At 50.1% G+C, this 18,077-nt stretch overlaps 1 protein-coding gene across 7 annotated transcripts in view; it reads right to left on the bottom strand.

Moving 5' to 3' along the window:
• TSPOAP1 (TSPO associated protein 1) overlaps positions 1-18,077 on the bottom strand; it is a 68,277-nt gene that overhangs the window by 38,918 nt on the left and 11,282 nt on the right. For all 7 annotated transcript variants that reach the window (XM_064729162.1, XM_064729163.1, XM_064729160.1 and 4 more), the window contains exons 2-11: positions 17,037-17,144; positions 15,297-15,425; positions 13,100-13,276; positions 9,689-9,943; positions 5,146-5,253; positions 4,247-4,330; positions 3,487-3,576; positions 2,667-2,789; positions 2,170-2,274; positions 782-832 (exon numbers count right to left, since the gene is read on the bottom strand). In XM_064729162.1, the coding sequence (XP_064585232.1) occupies positions 782-832; positions 2,170-2,274; positions 2,667-2,789; positions 3,487-3,576; positions 4,247-4,330; positions 5,146-5,253; positions 9,689-9,943; positions 13,100-13,276; positions 15,297-15,425; positions 17,037-17,144 (1,230 nt within the window). The remainder of the gene's footprint in view (positions 1-781; positions 833-2,169; positions 2,275-2,666; positions 2,790-3,486; positions 3,577-4,246; positions 4,331-5,145; positions 5,254-9,688; positions 9,944-13,099; positions 13,277-15,296; positions 15,426-17,036; positions 17,145-18,077) is intronic.

An 18,077-nucleotide genomic window follows, 5' to 3' on the forward strand; every position in this document is an offset into this window, starting at 1 on the left:
CTGTTTGTCACCACTGGAGACAGGAGCACGGCGCCAGGAGATCCTAATGTCTGGGGGTACAGCAAGACAACCTGCTCACCTCAGATGCTTCAGTGCTCAGAAAACCTCTGAGAGAGCAGAAGATGCTCCCCTGGCCATACACTCAACCCAACCCTCCAACAGTCACTAAATTGTCACATCAAGCTCCAGGGTTTGGCACTGTGCCTTTGCAGCTCCAGGAATCCAATGTTTTCTCCAAAGTCACCCTGACAGACACTGAGCTCATGCCCATCAAGCCCAAAGCAGTGCTCAGCACATCTCCAGGCTGCACCAGTACACTGTCAGCCACCAGCCAAAGCACATTCCCTGTGTGCAATCAGAGCAAATGGAACAAGGCTTCACCACTCTTTATGCTCAGTTTTTCCTGCTTTTGCCTAATAAACTTTTTGTATTTTTCCTTTATAAAACAAATAGAGCACACATACACAAGAGAAATTTTGAATCTCATGGACACAAGTATTCTCCTTTCACATGATGCTGGAAAATGGAACAGGCAGATCTGAGTTTGATTACTAAATGTACCCCTAAGAGTTTTTAGGCACAATCTGAATGAAGTAACCAATCTAATGACTGAGCAGGCTAGGATATAATTTCCTGAACTTTAACCAAAATATTACTTTCACTACAGCAACATGTTGCATCCAATAAAAGCACTACAGCATTTTGCAGAACAAAACTCAGGGCATCCAAACTGGTATTATAAATAATCAGCCGCTAATCCCTCCTGTTTCTTTTGTCTTACCTCTAGAAGCTGTACTGCTCCCTCATGTTCCCTTCTTGCCTCTGCCTGCGCCTAAGGAAAAATAAGGAAGGGAGTAAATCAGAGAGCAGCCAACTTGAGTTCACTTCTACTGTCATCCTATCTTGGCAGTCCATTGTAGACTGGAGCACAGGTCTGGTGCCCCAGGAGCAGCTGAGGGAGCTGGGAAAGGGCTCAGCCTGGAGAAAAGGAGGCTCAGGGGGCCCTTCTGGCTCTGCAAAACTCCCTGACAGGAGGGGACAGCCAGGGGTTGGCAGCTGGGCTCTGCTCCCAGAGCGCAAGGGACAGCACAAAGGGAAATGGCATCAAGTTGTGCCAGGGCAGGGTCAGGTTGAATACTGAGAAAATGTCTTCACAGTCCCTGGCACAGACCACCCAGCACACTGGTGAAGTCACCATCCCTGGGGCAGTTTTAACAGCTGTGTAGATGTGGCTCTTGGGAACATGAGTCAGTAGTTGCCTTTCAGTGCTGGGGGAAGAGATGGACTCGGTCCTGGAGGGCTTTTCCGAACTTAATGATTCCATGATTTTATGATTTAAATCACTGTGCAGTCTGGAAACATCTCTGGGCTCTGGACATAGAGCAGTGAGAGGTCAGAACTGACACTCATAAGCAAAGCCCTCTATTGGAATAAGATCCCAATATTACCAGGTGGAACGTGCCTGGGCTCATCTGACCCTTGCTGCTGGGCCAAAGGTGGCAGCTGTGGTGTTTCACCTCAGAGACACTTTTGGCTGGCTGGATGTTGCAGCTGGGTGCTGAAACAAGTCCGGTCAAGGTTAGAAACTCAGTTTACCTCTGGTGGAAAGGCTTCAGGCTAGGGTGAAGAGGAAAAGGAGACGGATTCTGCAGAGGGTTTAATCCAGAGTTTTATCCCATGGTCACAGACATCTGAATCTTGGTAACAGCTCCAACAGAATACTGACCGCATGGTCCAGGCTCAATTTAGGCCCAGGGACAGAGGGAGGGGAAGGGACAGGTGAGCAACAACCAGGTGGGAGGAGGAGGATCTCAGGGGACGAGGGACACACTGACAGGCCAATGACCCCAGGCCGGGATTGCATCCTTTGAACTTGACCAACCACACGATGGCCCTGCTGGAATGTTTAAGACTGACTGACAGCCCAGCAGGGGGCGAGGGGGAAGGGGAAGAGAGGTATTGCCACACCTGGGAAGGGACTGGGAAGTTTAAAACAGGAAATTGCAACACACAGCAACAGCCCTCCACTTTGCTCAGGTACCAGAGTTCACCTGGACTCAGACACTTACCCTGTAAACTCACATCTACCTCCCCCATGCACACCTCCAAAGAAAACAAGGTGCAGCAGTCCATTCAGAGAGAAAATTGTCCCCATCCCAAAGCACACACCTGCTGCAACCGCCGGACCTCCTCCTGCTTCTCCTGCAGGACTAGCAGAGCTTCCTTGTGCTCCACCTCCAGCTGCTGCCTCCGCTCTGCCACATTTCTCATGTGCTGCAGGAGAAGACACACACACCTGAGGGGTGACACTACTGAAACCCTGCCCTGTGTTCTACCAATGGCCACAAAGCCAATCCAGGGCCTGCATTTCATGTCATCACTGCACAAAGAAAGAAATTCCCATCACAAGGCAGAGCAACATTGTCAGAGAAAACCCTCAAATCAGCGATATCCAGCTTATCTCCCACCCAAATCCCTGAAGCTGCCTTTCCAAAGTACCTCTGTCCACTTTGGAAAGCCATGTTTCAGGATCCTGTGGAAGCAGAATTCCCAGTGAAAGCAGAGAGACAAAAGAATGGTCAGAAAAGGCAAACAGACAACCTGTGCCATTCAAAGGAAACAGCAGGTATTTGGACAGTCCTTCCAGCCACGTGGATTCTACTGACCTTCAGCACCTGCTCTAGATTCTCCAGCTTGGTTTGGAGTCCTTGATTCGTCTGAATTACTGAATCCCGTTCCTTAGTCACTAAAACAACCTGAAGCTTCAGGTCAGCATTCTCAGACTCAACCTGAAGAGAAAGGATTTCCAGTGAGCACAAGCAGCCATAGGTGCTCCTTGTAAAAATAACAGAGACCAGTTTATTTCTGTGCTTTCTGCTGGCAATGATACCAATATCAGGAACCTCCTCTGCCTCAGGTTTTCACTTAAATATATGAGCATTTGTACCAGGCCTCAATGTGTAACAATTTATTTGCACACTGCTTCTCTCCCTAGATTCATCTCCTTTTGCAAGGAGGAAGAGACTGGGGTAGGAACAGGCATCATAATGAAGAGATAAAAAAAACAATCACAAGGTCTATAAGCATTTTTAATCCCACACTGTAGGATTAGACACAGAGAACAGGACAGAAAACTCAGTAGCCTGCTGAAATCGTCTTTGCCTCCTTCACTTACCACAAGGAACTTTTGGTTCCAGGGTGTACTAAAGCTTGACAACTACCAGCAATGCAAGCAAAGACAAACATTTCCACTTACAGCTGTTATTAAACATGTAGGAATCCTTATTCATGGTGGCAAATTGACACATGAGACTGACAAATGACTTTCTAACTGTTGTGCATTAGATTTGTTCAGAGAAGAAGCTGAGAACAGAAGCCCAGATCAGCACACAACCATTACTGAGCTGGAAACGTAAGAACAGCATGTTCTTCTCAGCAGTTTTGCAGAAGCCAATGCTGCCAACCTGACAAAAATACTGCTTTTACCTGTCCTGCCCACCCAGCCTTCTCATTCAGCTGCAAGTTCTCTTCAGCCAGTCGTGCATTTTCACTCTGTACCTCCTGCAGCTGGATCTCCTGTCCAGAAAGAGCAGGAATTACACCAAGGCCCTCTGACTAATTCCCCCAGATTCTCCTGCAGAGCAGCTCCATTGCTCCTGTTTTCTGATGGTGCAGGATGCTGGTGGGATGCTGCTCAAGGTCTGGGAAGCAACAGTGAGCAGCACTGCACAAACAGAATCCAGGGCTGGATGGTGGGGTTGGATCTGGATGACCTTTAAGGTCTCTTTCAACTCAAACCAGTCTTTGATCTCTTGAGTAAAGCAAAGAAGAAACAGAAGGGAGAAATCCACATGTTCTGCTATGAGCTGCAAAACTTCCCTGGAATTAAACAGGATTTCAGCCAACAAAAAGCACAAGAAAAAGACAGTGGGATGGTGTTGTTACCATTTCAATACCTATCTGGAGTGCCTGTGAAAATGGTTTAAGTATTTCCCCAAATTAGCAAAGGCCATGGAATTTCATCCAGTGATTTGTGTAGCTGTATTAAGCCCACACATAGCTGAAAGACTAAATAAACAATCCCAGTCTTAAGGGCTGGAGCCCCAAATTTGTGACACTGTTCAAATGAACAGAAACATTGGTGATTCCTTATTAATATGAACTGAAGAGAATCCAAGAGAGGCACACAACAACTTAGCTTCTCTTCTCTCATTATGCTCATAAACTAGGCAACAAGAACACTTACTAGTTCTTTGCATCTTTTATGCTTTTTCCTCACTTCATGCTCAAGGTTTTCACATTTTTTTCGCTTTTTCTTGAGTTCAGCTTCCTGCACAAAACAAGCAGAAGTAGATCTGGAAGCCCACACTCTTACAATGCATATGAAATTCAAGCCCAGCCTCTCAGACCCAGTGTTGCATTAGTTATCTTTATTTTCTTATGAAAATCTCTTTGTGACAAAATTAAACAATGTAGAACTCAAGGGATATTTTTCTGAAAGTTAGGAAAATCAAAAGGAAAACCCCACTATTCCATTGTTCCCCAAACCTTCCATCTGGAAATAATTCTGCTCCCACATGCATGGACTGTTCCTATTTATACAGAACAGTTGAGAGGACAGGTGTGGGGGACAAAACAACAGATTTTCTGTATAAAATTTTCATCTTTAAACACCAGCTGTGCTATTTTAGCTCCTATTCTAATTCCAGTGACACCTAACAGAGCACAGACATCCTCTTGATCTGTAGCTACTCGCTACACATGGACAGGAGCTGCTAAACCTCCCTGTGCACTGTCTTAATTGCTGGAATAATTCACAAGGGGCACATTCCTCATCCACATCTGTCCCCAGTTCAGATAAGTCTAAACCAAACACAGCAGAGAACCTACAGGCATGTTTCCCTCTCATCTGAGTGTGACATATTCCCCTGCCAGCCAAGCACCTGGACCTGGCACCCAGCAACACTCTGCATGCACATGGCCTGTGTTTTTCTTCCAGTTCCCCAAGCTTCCAACTTTTGCAGGGCAGCTGCACCTAAAAGGACTTCAGTCCCCAAAATCTCTAACCTGGACTGCACATATGAAACCCGCAACAAAAATAAGAAAGCAGCAGACTCCTTCCCCCAAACCAGGCTCACAACTCACCAGCTGCTGTATCTGTTTGCTGCTCTCCTGGTTTGTTACTGCATTTTTGGGAGGGAAATTTTCATGTCCTTCAGATGCAGGTCCCAGTGGTTGCAAACCTGGTTCCACCTGAAAGCAGAAGAGATGCCAGAGAGCTCAGGGACATCCTGAGACTAGAGAGCATGCTAAGGGAAGAGGGACTTTGCTGGCAGTACCACCCAGGAGAACAGCACTCCACAGGAACTCCTGATCTCTGAGCTGCACCACTTGACATGGAGAAAGCCGGACAGCCCACCAGGGATCTCTGTGCTGGCAATCTCCTGGAGCCCAGTGCCAACCAGCCCAGCTTGACTGGAGCATCTCTGAGGAACAGTGGGCTCCTGGAAGCTCTCAGATCCAAGCTCCCATTTGTGCCTCACCTAATGACCCAATGAGAGGCAGCAGCAGCAACACCTTTCATGGCCCTCCCCGAAGCAACACAGAGGGGAGAAGGGAGGACACAGCCCATAAAGGGCAGAAATAAGTGAAGATGTCAGAATTTAAGGGCAGGGAAGAGCAGACAAACACTACCAACAAATGCAGCATCCCACCTCTGCTGTAGCTGGGAAGGGCTAAAATGGCAGCAGTGCCATGGCTTTTGTGCACCACCAAACCAGATGAAAGGAGACACTTTCTATACACATTTGTACACAAGTTTCTAACAAAATGCCTTTTCATTTGGGTCACAGACAAACACACATTAATACTCTGAATTTTTCCTCTTGGCTGATACTTGACTTGACATTGTCTGCCTGCAGGGCAAGGACTGAGACACACAGTTGAAAAAGGGTCTTGATAAGGTTGTAACATTAACTGTGAAGTTATTTTTGATAAACAGATTTTAGGGACAGATCCTTAAGACCATCAAAGCAAACCTGTACTGTGAGGAAGCAGCAGGACTTTGTGAATCCACCTCAGCCTTTGCTTTAGCTGACCTCTCCTCAGACATGGGATTCCTCATTTCACTCTGAACAACTTCAGTGCTGAGGGATCCATGGGATGAGGTCTGAGCTCCCTGTACACCCAGCCATTAGGGCACTAATGGCTAGGTGTCTAGTCTAAGCACTATACCTAGGATGTGATTTTTAACCTGTTTTTGACTTGAGAAACACAGGTTTCATCTCCATCTATATTCATGGCTCTTATGCTGAAAAACTGAGAGCCCCAAGAGCTCATCACACTCAAGCCCAGGCTACCAAGGATTCCTCACTCTTTTGCTAAAAAAAAACCAAATCTGAAATCACCTTTCATGTGAACCTTGTTCCCTATCATCCATGAAATAAGGTTCACTGCAGAGTCCAACAGTCTGTGCATCAACCAGCACGTGGAAATCCTGGGATCTTCCACCCAACCCATGGCACCTCAAGGGCCCCAGTGCTTGGAAGCTTTCAGGTCTGCTGTGAAACCCATATTTAACTGTAGAATAGCCCTGTGGAAATATTTCTGAGACTTTTTTTGCTTTTCAGTCACCTTTCTCATACTAAGTACCAAACTTGTATTTCAGAGAATTCCAGAGTCACTGAGTTTGGAAAAGACCTCCAAGCCCATCCAGTCCAAGCTGTGCCCAATCCCCACCTTGTGCCCAGCCCAGAGCACTGAGTGCCACCTCCAGCCCTTCCTTGGACTTCTCTGAGGATGGGGACTCCAGACCTCCCCAAGCAGGCCTGCCAAGGCTTGAGCCTCCTTTCCATGGGGAAATTCCTGCTGCTGTCCCCCCTGAGCTGCCCTGGCCCAGCCTGAGGCCGTTCCCTCTGCTCCTGTCCCTGTTCCCTGGAGCACAGCCCGACCCCCCGGCTGTGCCCTCCTGTCAGGAGCTGTGCAGAGCCACAAGGGCCCCCTGAGCCTCCTTTGCTCCAGGCTGAGCCCCTGCCCAGCTCCCTCAGCTGCTCCTGGGGCTCCAGGCCCTTTCCAGCTCCCTCAGCTGCTCCTGGGGCTCCAGCCTGGGGTGCTCCATATTACAGGGTTCAGCCAAGGGACTGGCAATAGCCTCCTCCCTTCACCAGTGCTGTCAGATTTAGCCTTGCTGACTTATTTGTCAGCCAGAAAATCTTCTGGCAGTGAGGACGGACTCTTCTGAGTCAGAGAAACAAAACACATGCACGACAAAAGCCATCTTGTCTGACAAAACCTGCAGGATCAGGTGAAAATCAAGGTATAGAAGGGTCATTCAAGGAAGGTAAGGGTAGGGCAGAGGGAAAGAAAATATCTGTGCATCCCTCTTCATCACAGCCAAATCTGGGGGGGAAATGTGGGCTGGAATCTCAAACTATGAAGAACAAGGCTGAGAACCTCTCTGAAACTGAACTGTCTATAAGAACTATGGAAGCTAAGAAAATAAAGAGTAACAAACCATCAAGATTATGTAGCATTGACCCCAGGGTTTAAAACCCCCTTTGGCATGAACTGAATCCCTGAGTTCAGCAGGAACTGAATCAGTCCATGCAGCAAGTCACTTCTCCAACATTGCTTCAATACAAAATACCTGGAAGATGGCAAATGCCATGCTTCAAGAGTATTCCAGAGTCTTAAGCATATTCCAGTAGACATCTGTACAAAGACAGACTAATACATTTGACACCATTTCTTGGCAAACTGATAGAAACTGCTAACAAATGCAAATACTTTAAAAAATCCAAACAAATTACATTGCGGCACGGGGAAACATTCACAGATGTATAAAGAGGTTTTTTTAAGACGTCAGCAAGTAAGACTCAGAAGGAACCTGCTTGGGCGCTCAGAAGACATTCAGCTGCAGTCCTTTAGCAGGTGTCTGCAGACACTGAGCCAGCACAGGGCGAGGGGGAGGGTTTCTCTTGGCTAAATATTCAGTAAAAATAAGAGGGAGGAATAAGAGAGAGCAGGAACTGTGCTCTGCAAGCACTGATGCAGCAGAGACAGTGATGAGGGCCTCATGACACTGAGTGATTACAGACACTAATGATGGTTTAATAAAGAGTGCTTAGACAAAAAGGTAAAGAGATCTTCTGGGAAAGGGAAAGAAAACCTCATTATGCTGTCATATAAATCAATGCCACAGTCCGCGATGCTGCTGCATGCTGCTTCCCCAACACAAAACTGACAGAGAAAACACACAAAGGAGGGAGACAAAGGTGATGAACACTGAATAATGGAAGAGACTGGAAAGAAACAAACAAACAAAAAAAACCAAACCAAAACAAAAAAAAACAAAACCAAAAAAACCCAACACAATAACAGCTGAAGAAGAGGGATTTATAAATCCAGGAGTGACTTGGAGAAGACAGACAAGGAATTAATATTCAGTACATCTGCTGTAAGAGCCGGGGGGCAATAAACGAGAGCAGCTGGCGGGAAGGTGGAAGATTCGCAATCTCCCACCGGGGGATATGGGATTGAATCACACTGAAAACACGGCTGGAAACCGGCAGAGCCCCTGGGAGCCACATCCTCCGGAGCCCGGGCTCGGACATTCCTGACCCGCCGCCCCGGGGACCGTGGGGCACAACGGCACTCGCGGCCCGGCCCCGCGGAGGGCCCGGCCCGACCGGTCGCGCTCGGCGAAGCCGCTCCCCGGCGGGGCCCCGGAGCCGCCCGGCGCAGCCCGGCCTTACCTGGCGGCGGCGCAGCCCCGTCCGAGGCCCCGCGGCACCCCCGGCCCAGCGCAGCCCGCTGGGGCCCGGCCCGGCCTTACCTGGCGGCTGAGCGGCCGCGGCGGGGGCGGCGCCCTGAGGCGGCCCCGGATCTGCCGGGCTGAACCACTGCGGGCGGAGGGGCCGCGGCGCCGGGCCAGGCCCTGTGCTGTGGTGACACCCTCCGGAGCTGCCTCCGGCTGGGGGCCCGATGCTGGACCGAGCCCAGAGGAGGCCCCGGAGCTGCTCCAAGGGCCGGAGCCCCTCTGCTCTGGAGCCAGGCTGGGAAAGCTGGGGGCGCTCACCTGGAGAAGGCTCCAGGGAGACAAGGGATGGAGGGACAGGACACGGGGAATGGCTCCCACTGCCGAGGGCAGGGATGGATGGGATGTTGGGAAGGAATTCCTGCCTGGGAGGGTTGGGAGGCCCTGGCACAGGTTGCCCAGTGAAGCTGTGGCTGCCCCATTCCAGAAGGCATCCAAGGCCAAGTTGGACAGGGCTTGGAGCAACCTGGGATAGTGGAAGGTGTCCCTGCCCATGGCAGAGGGTGGAATGAGATGCACGTTTAAGATCCCTCCAATCCAAACCATTCTATGATTATCTAAAGAAGAAACATTACCTGCTTTCCTAGGCTGAAAAACACAGCATGGGAGCCCTGTGCTAGGGAAAAGGAGCAGGACTGAGCTCCTGGCATGGCTCAGCGTCCCGGTGCTGGTGTGGGCTGCCAGCAGCATCCACATTCCTCCTCACCCTGAGACCTGGTGCTGGAATGTGTCCCTTTGGAAACCAGCACTGCACCTATTTGCCGTGGATATGAACCACAGCCCTCACCTTCTCCAAATGAAGTTCCCTAAGAACAGCAATTAACTGAGTAATTAATTAGCCAAACTTTCCAATCGCTGACCCACTCGTCTCACCTCCCTGCGAGCTCTCCCTCCCAGCACTGAGTCTCCCAAGGCCTCCTTTGGTTGAGGTGCATCTTTGAGGCAGGAATTGGTTGGTCCTGGACGTGCGGCAGCACTGGACATGGCACTGCCTGAGGTCATTTTGGAGGAACGCAGACACTCCTTGAAATTCTTGAGTGCAATCTGCCTCTGGAGCCGCAGCACCTCTCGCTGGGATTCCCGCAGCAGGCGGTCGAACTCGATGATGTTCAGGCAGCGAGGGTCATCCTGTGGGAAACCAACCATGGCACCATGGCACTGACGAGCTCCAAAAGGTGGGACATCTCACATTTAACATGCAAGCTCCAAAAGAGGAGAGACTGGGAAAACCCAGCCTCAACCCACCCAGGTGGTGCAGCACACACACATGGCTGATTCCTGGGTCTCCAAAGCCTCAAAACTTGCTTTGCATCCTTTATGCAAAAACATTATTCCTTGTCAAGATGAAACCCGGCCTGTAATGCTCCTGCAGCTCTCCCAGCATGATGTGCAGGGCTTTTCCAAGCATGGGCCATCTCATCACATGCCAGCAGGGAGCGTGGCAGGACAATGTAATTTCACAGCCCAGCCAAACCAGAGCTCTTGCTGTTTTCTTTACTCCTTGGTGTGGGTGCCGGCAAGCACTTGGTTTTGAGAGGTTGCAGGAATGAAGAACATCTGGGATTTGGCCAGTTCTTTCTCGGGATAATATTTGGTTTCCTAACATTCTTGATTTCTCTCAAGATAGTATGTGTGATGGACACCTGTCTATAGCACAAAGGGTCACTCCTATCCACACACGACCCAAACACAGCAGCTTTTGAAAGGAACCAGCACAATCTGACTCCCCTAAAACTGAGGAGAATATGTCACCAGCTTGTTTGATTCTTCAAAGGTTTCCTGATTTCAGGAAGCTGAAGAAACATGTACCTGCATGTCCATACGTACAAAATGAGGTTATGAAAAATCTGTCTTTAAAAATCTGCTGCTGAGGAGACATTGTTCATTCCCCTGGTAAGCTCCTAAGCCAGAGAGTTCCAGACATAACTGGTATCCAGAACAAATTTAATCTGCTTCCCTGTTTGATTCTTCTTTGCTCTAAAAATAGTGTGTGCTTTATAAATTCAATTTGTGGAGAGAACCATGGTTACTCTCACACTGCAATGGGGAAACTGAGGCAGCATTAATGGGAACTGATTATAGATTCAAGAAGTGAGCAGCTGGGCCCCCTCTCTGCCAGCTCCATGTTCAGGCTATCAGGGTAGTAGTTCTTTAAACAAAATTGGCTGGGGCTATGTATAAAATCTCCCTTCCCCCACCACAAAAAGGCAGCTATTCCCAACAGACGGCCTCTGAAGCCTGGGGGAATAAGGGAGTAGAAAAAAGCTGAGTCCTCCCCTCAGTTTCTATTATACCAATCCCCTGCAGCTGTTCCCCCCAGTCCTGCACTTCCAAGAACCCATGCTGCAAGAAATTGCAGCCTGGATTTAGCTGGAGCTGGGGTTTGGTTGGAAGCAGATCACGGAGTATGATCTCAGGAAATTATTTTATTCCATCCTAAGATCCCTGGCTTTGCAAAACAAGGCCAATGCATTTGCAGCCCAGGGTGCAGGTTGTGAGTTCTGCTGCTGCCAGGGAACTGAGTGTATCCGTTTCATAGCTACTGAAAAATTTCTACTGATTTAAATACCCAAGATTAAAATTGATTTGGTTACAAACTCTTGAGTGTGCACATCATATCTCTGCATAAAACACCCTTCATTGGCATAATGCATTTTGCATGCTGCAGACAGATTAGGGGAATTTGGAATTTTAAGTAGCTCGAAATTAAAATTTAATGAGCGGTTTGCCTGGAAGAGAAATGGGAAAAACAAGATCAGACAGAATGATCTATATTGCTCTCTTTTCTGTGGATTCCCTGCTCAGGCATCAATGCCCTGGTTGCTGGTGCCACAGACAGGGTCAGCAGGGACAGGGTGTTCACCCAGGTCAGCCTGGAAAGGCAATGACTGAATTTGTCAGCCCTGGGAGTTGCATCCATGTGCTTGGCCTTGGCCAGGAATGAATCTCGCTCACCCACTTCTGTCACATTCCTTTGCAATCTGTCACACCTGTCCCTAGCAGGTTCAGGTTGCCCAGCACTGCTAGGAAAATCAGAGTGCTTTGGAAAGGGTCCCCTTTCTGTGGGGGCCTGAGCTGAGAAATCAAAGGAATAGGAAGGAAACTTCTTGCTGACACTGTAGAGCACAGAAAGACCTGGACAGGTTTGTCCTTTGGTTTAATGCCAGGAAAGATCAATAGGGCAGCTCTGTACAAACACCAAATACACCCCTGAGAATCCACCTTCAAATCTGTAGTTAAACTGAACATATGGGGAGGTCAGGGACAAAAATAAAGCTATTTTCAGTGAGGAAGTATTTGTCACCTAAATACCACTTAAGTAGGACAGGTAGAAGTGCAAGGGTTCAGCTCAGCTGGAGGCAGGGAGATAGGGTGTCACTTGACCACATTTGCATTAGCAAAACAGGGGGAAAGCAGCATAGCCCAAATGTTACTGAGATCCTTTGGAGATTTGAACTGACCTAAACTGCAAGCATCCATTTTGGAATTCAAAGATGCAACTTAGAACAGGTTGCTTTAGTCACCTTGAGTGGGAGCCACCTCACCCAGCTCCAGCTCTCTGCAGAGGCTCCTTTCAGAACTGTCACAGAGAAGAGCTCTGACCAGTCCTAGATCTTGGGATGAGCTGAATTACCACTTTATCCCACCATTTATATTGGCATGGCCTGTGCTGGTACTGAGGGGAATGCAGATCACCAGCTTGGGAGCAGACACTAGCACTGCAGATGGTTTCATGAACACCCAGCCCTGCCTGATGATTTGTAGCCATCACAATAAACATGTCAGGAGGCACTGAGTTATCCCCAGTCCCATGATGGCTGTGACTCCTCAGAAAGCTGCAGCTCAAAGCTTGAGATCTAGACTGGTTTTGGGGAATGTGCTTCTCAAAGAACCGCTTTGAAAGGAGGCCCTGCTTCTACAGCTTGCTTGCAGCTGAGCCCTTTGAAAAGTCACCCTTTGTCTGTGGCTTCTTGGGGGTTTCCAGGGAAGGAGTTTTAGTCACTACTGGAAATGGCAGCTCAGATCCATGAACTGATGGAGAGACAAGCAGGGTGTCCCCAACGCACTCTTCTGGAGAGATATGGACAGTCTCTGCCACACACTCCCCCAAGCGTCCCCACTCACACATCAAATCCCTTACACATAGCTTACACATCAAATCCCCTCCCCTGTTTTCAGCCTCCACTTGAGACTTATTCCCCCCCTACCACTTCCCAGAGCTTGGTTTCCATCACCGCTGTTGCGCTTGTCTCCAGTGGAGTGATGTCCCACCAAGTGTCTCACCTTCCCTGCCAGGAGTTTAGCCTGCAGTTCCCGGCATTCCTGCTGCAGAGCTTCGATCTGCTTGTCTTTTGCCAGGAGAGCACTGGCTTGCTCTGTCAGGTCCTTGGCACGCTGGCGGGCAAATGCCTTTTTGCACAGTTCCAGGCTGGAGCCCTTCAGAGGCATCGGAGCAGTTACCTACACCAGAGAGCAGTGAGGTGTGTTCGTGTGTGATAACCACCACCTCAGCATCCCTTGGTATTCAACAACCACCACCCCATCACCCTTTGGTGTTCTTTAACCACCACCCCATCACCCAGCACAGGGAGCACTGTCAAAAAATGCAGCCTGGCCCCACAGGACAGACAAATAGACAGAGGAGCACGACAGACCTATGGAAAAGTAGAAAAGGAAATGCTGGATGGAGAAGTGGCTCAAAGAATAGGTGGGAAGGACAAGGTACTCAATAGGTACAGCCAGCATGGGGGCTGCAGGCAGGGCAGAAGTGGGTAGGGGAAGGAGAGAAAACCAGGATGAGGTAAAAAAGACAAGAGTAGACAGCAGAGAGGAGAATGGTAAGAAAGATGAGCATGGGATCAAATATAGCATGGGATCAAGGGCAGAGGTGGCCAAACCAGGAAGAGAAACAGAGATTCTATGGGTTTCTAGTAGGAAAGAGCTTCTGCATGGGTGGGCAGAAGATAGAGGGAGAGGCAGAGGCTAAGGAGAGCCCAGCCAGGGCCAGTGCAGCCAGAGAGGACTGGGAGAAAAGCAGGACTGGAGGAAAAATAGTTGAGGTTCACATGTTCCCTGGGAGGGAGGAAAGCATAAGATGGGGATGGCAGTGTGTTTAGGGAGAGTGGGGCAGGCAGGGACAGGTAGAGCTGAGTATAGGCTCTGCCCAGGCAGAGTCCCTGGGATGTCCCCATCCCTGGAGTTGGCTTTCCCACTGGGCACCTGCACCACAGACTTGGAGGAAGGGGCAGATCAAGCCCTCTGTTCATCCTAGCCCTATGGGCAGTGAGGATACATCCAGTTCCTGGGTTTATCCAACTCTGCCTCTCTCTGCCCAGCTGTTTTCATCTGCACAAAGCCTGACAGTCTGGGAAGGGGATCCTCTGCTGCCAGATCAGGCACACAGAATCCTCTGTGCAAAGTTTTCTTCCCCAGGTCTTCCCAAGCATCTCATGCATGTGCAGAAGCTGTGTGACCATGGCTCCACAGGACCTGGGTACCAAGCACAGGAGGGACCTGGTCCCCAGCTCCTCAGGCCCCTTCTCTGGCCGTACCTCCAGCCCCCTCTCCAAAAGGCACAACTGCCCCAGCACTTGCTGCTGTCAGGACACGTGGGCCAGCACAGAAGCCCAATAGTCAGTTTTCCAGGACTTGCACAGGCCCTAAACTGCCCCCACCCCAAAGTTTCACTGGGGAAACAAATAAAACAGCATTTGTATAGGTGCTGGAGGATCTGCATAGTATGTCAAATGGTTTCTCTCAACATAGTATCTGACAACTCCATCTGTTGCCCTGCAAGTACCAAAACCCTGTGACAGACGAGTGACACAGTGCCTGGGGACAGAGAGGGCAGCAGTGCCAGGATATCCCCCTACCTTTTCTCCATCACAGCTTTCACTTCCTCCTTCCTAGCCCAAATAGCTTGAATTCCCTATCACAATCCCTGCTTTCCTTCAGGAAGGTGTGGCCAAGATCCCATACCCTACAGCCACCTCCCACTGCTGCTGCACCATGTCACTCACTCCAGGGATCACAACAAGCTGCTGTTGGGTTGGAAAAGGCAGAAGCCCTATGGCTTGCACAGCATTTCCAGCGAGGTGTAGATGGGACAGAGCTGCCTCTCACCCCTTCCTGTTTTGCTTCACCGCACTCCTTTTCTAATTCAAATCCTTCCTGTTTCTTTTTGATGAAGTCAGATGAAATATTTTCATTACTTGCCCAAAGAAAGCTGAGTTATTTACCTTCAACTATGACCTTACAGTAAGAAACGAAGCAGGAAGAAATTCCTCAAACCAGCCCCCAAGAGGAGTAGAGAAGCTGGCGATAGCTGGGGTTGGTGATTCTTGCTCTGTTATGACATGCAAAGCATGTCTGCTGTAGGTTTAAGAAAAAGGGAAAGGAAAGGCCTTTCTAGCTCAATGGAAGCAGAAAGCCAAAGGTCCTGGTGGTGAGGTGCTCTCCCAGCCCAGGTCCCAGCACCCACCACTTTGAGGTTTGCCTCCTGGAGCTTCCGGGCCCTCTCCTCCAGGCGCTTGGCAATCACTGCCAGCTCCGCGTTCTTCCTCTTCAGGTGCTTCACCTTCTCCTCTGTCTGGGGGAAGCAGCTCCTGCGCTGGAGAGCAGAAGGACAGGTTGGAGGTGAAGCCTTTGCTCAGGAGCCAACATCTCGGCCTCTACCTGACCTATGGAGAGCACAGAGGCCTTTTCCTGGCCAGGGCTTGGCCTGTTCTCCTGGAACTATCCCAGCCATTGAACACCAGTCTCTGTTGTCTCTCCAGTCCCTGAAAACTGTGTTTTCCTGGTATTTTTGTTAATGTAACCTCTCAGTCCCCATAAGATGCCCTTCACCCCACCCCAGACCATCCCATATGGTCCCTCTCCATCCACATCTCTGTTGCAGGCTCTGCTAGGACTCAACATAACTCCAGCATCAGGGTATCCTGGCCATCCATCCTTTGGGCTTTCTCTTTCAGAGTCTTCTCAGTTTATTTCCTCAGGATTATAGGACTCAACACATTCCTGAGGATTTGTACTGCACCACCACAGCAAGCTTATCTGTGTCCTTTCTGTCTTGACACCAAAGCATGAGCAGGAGAAGGCAACAAAGATCTTTATGATATTTGCAAAGCAAATTTCCCTTTTCTTCCTATTGATTCTCTTCACTCTTAATCCCCTCTTATTTGTTATCTGTCTGTTCCAATAAGCTACCTCTTGCCAATGGCTCCTTCTCCCAAGGTCAAACCCACATGTGTTATGCTGTCTTTTCACATCAGCAGAAACGTCAGGTTGACTGATCCTCACGATTATTTCCCTCCCTGCCCCTGTGAGAGTGTACCATGGGTGCCTGGGCTGGAAGGCTGAGGCTGATTTTTGAGAGTCAAAATTTGACACACAGGCTTGTGCTTCACTAAAATACAGATGACTGATAAGGGGAAACTCCTCGGGGTGCAAGTCATGCTGAATTTATGCTTTTAGTGTAAGAAAATTATCTAAAATAAGCATTTTGAATGGGGTGATATGAATCTGAAATGCTGAGCAATCAAATTTATCCAGCATGGCTGGGCTGCACCCCCACACTGCAGGACTGGGTAAGGGGTGATACTCTCCAGGGAGGAAGCAGGAGAGAAATATCCCCTTTTTCCTGAGAGTCCTGGCTAGCCCACCTGGGGAGTCAGGGATGAGGGAGGGGGCAGAAAGCAGACGGCCCAGGCTGTGGCAGCCTGGCTCGGCTATGGGGTGCAGCTGGGGAGGACCTTGGTGCTGGGCTCTCATGGGAGCAGGGGGCAGTGCTGCACTGTCACCCACAGACAAGGCTGAGTGAATCAGTATTTCTGCTTTTCCAGTTAAAGAGGAAACAAGAGTGACTTCCCCTCCTCAGCCCAGCCGTGCTCAGCACTGCAGGGAAAGCTCCAGCTCCAGCTAACGGCTGCAGCATGAAGGCACCCAGGGGACTCATAGCACCAGACCTTCTTTGTCCTCTGGTCCTGTCCAGATTATCCCATGAGCTCAAGAAGCATTTGGACAATAGTACTGCACATGGTGTGACTCTTGGGGATGGCTCTGTGCAGGGCCAGGAGCTGGACTCGATGATTCTTGTGGGTGCCTTCCCATTCAGCATGTTCTGTGATCCTGTGATCTCTTAGAGTTGGCAGCAGACAGCAGCTCTCTGTGTCCAGCAGGACTCCCTCCCCACAGAGCATCCCATGCCAGCTCTCCTGCTCACCAGCAAGCTGTTCTCCTCGGCCAGGCTGGAGCAGCGGCGCCGCAGGTCCTCCAGCGCACTCAGGAGCTTTGTGTTCTGGCTCACAAGGAAGCTGTAGTCAGCCCCACTCTGCAAAACAGTATGGAAAGGCAAGGCAGGGCTTCACTGCTGGGGCACATCCTGCATGGCCACAGGGCTCCACCTGCCTGGGGCAGGGACTGCAGGGCCACAGGGCTTCACCTGCCTGGGGCAGGTCCTGCAGGGCCACAGGGCTTCACCAGGGGCAGTGGCAGAGGGACTGCAGCCTCACACCAGCCCCAGCCCTGTGGTGAGCCTGGCCTGGCTGTGCCAGTGGCTGGCAGGGTCAGGTGCTGGTGCCAAAGGGTGGGATGTGGGGGCTGATTTTAAGAGGAGGCAAGGAGCTGCATGTCCACTGGGGGACAACTGGCCTTTGAGGCCACCCTGAGGGTGACAGCTGCCATCTCCATTACTTTAAGAATTCTTTCAACTTCCACCCAGGAAAAAAGCCCTTCTGTTGTCCTGAGCCATGGCACCATCCAAACTGGCTCAGGTGAAACACGAGCAGAGCCAGCAAGACCCAGGCAGGCAGAATGCAACCCCTGGCACCCCAGGAATGTGTGCTTCTCCCCCCGGCTAAAGGATGCAGGGGCCTCCAGTACCACGTGGCTTTGGAGGCAACCAGACTTCCTCGCCCTCTTCTCCACACCAGCACTCGTGTTTGCCCAGGAGCCAGACCCCAGATCTCTGTGTCAGCCTTGGCTCCAATAGAAGGTGACATGCAAGATTCTTTGCAAACACCACTTTCATTTTGCCACCTCAAAAGCAGCAGCAGCAGCAGCTCTGCCAGGACCTGTATATAGAATTTTGTGGTTGCTGCTTCCTGCCCAGAGCAGCTCGCCACACGCTCTCTACCGGAGCCAGCTCCCAGCAAAGATTTCTGGGCCTTAGCAAAGCTCAGAGCCGAGCTGCTGCTTCACAGCTGCCACATGGCAGTGCCTAGGAAGGTCCAGCAGGTTTTCCCAGCAGCCAGGCAGGTCTTGC

Source organism: Zonotrichia leucophrys, chromosome 19 (assembly GCF_028769735.1).
Source record: "Zonotrichia leucophrys gambelii isolate GWCS_2022_RI chromosome 19, RI_Zleu_2.0, whole genome shotgun sequence".
Classification (NCBI taxonomy): Eukaryota; Metazoa; Chordata; class Aves; order Passeriformes; family Passerellidae; genus Zonotrichia; species Zonotrichia leucophrys.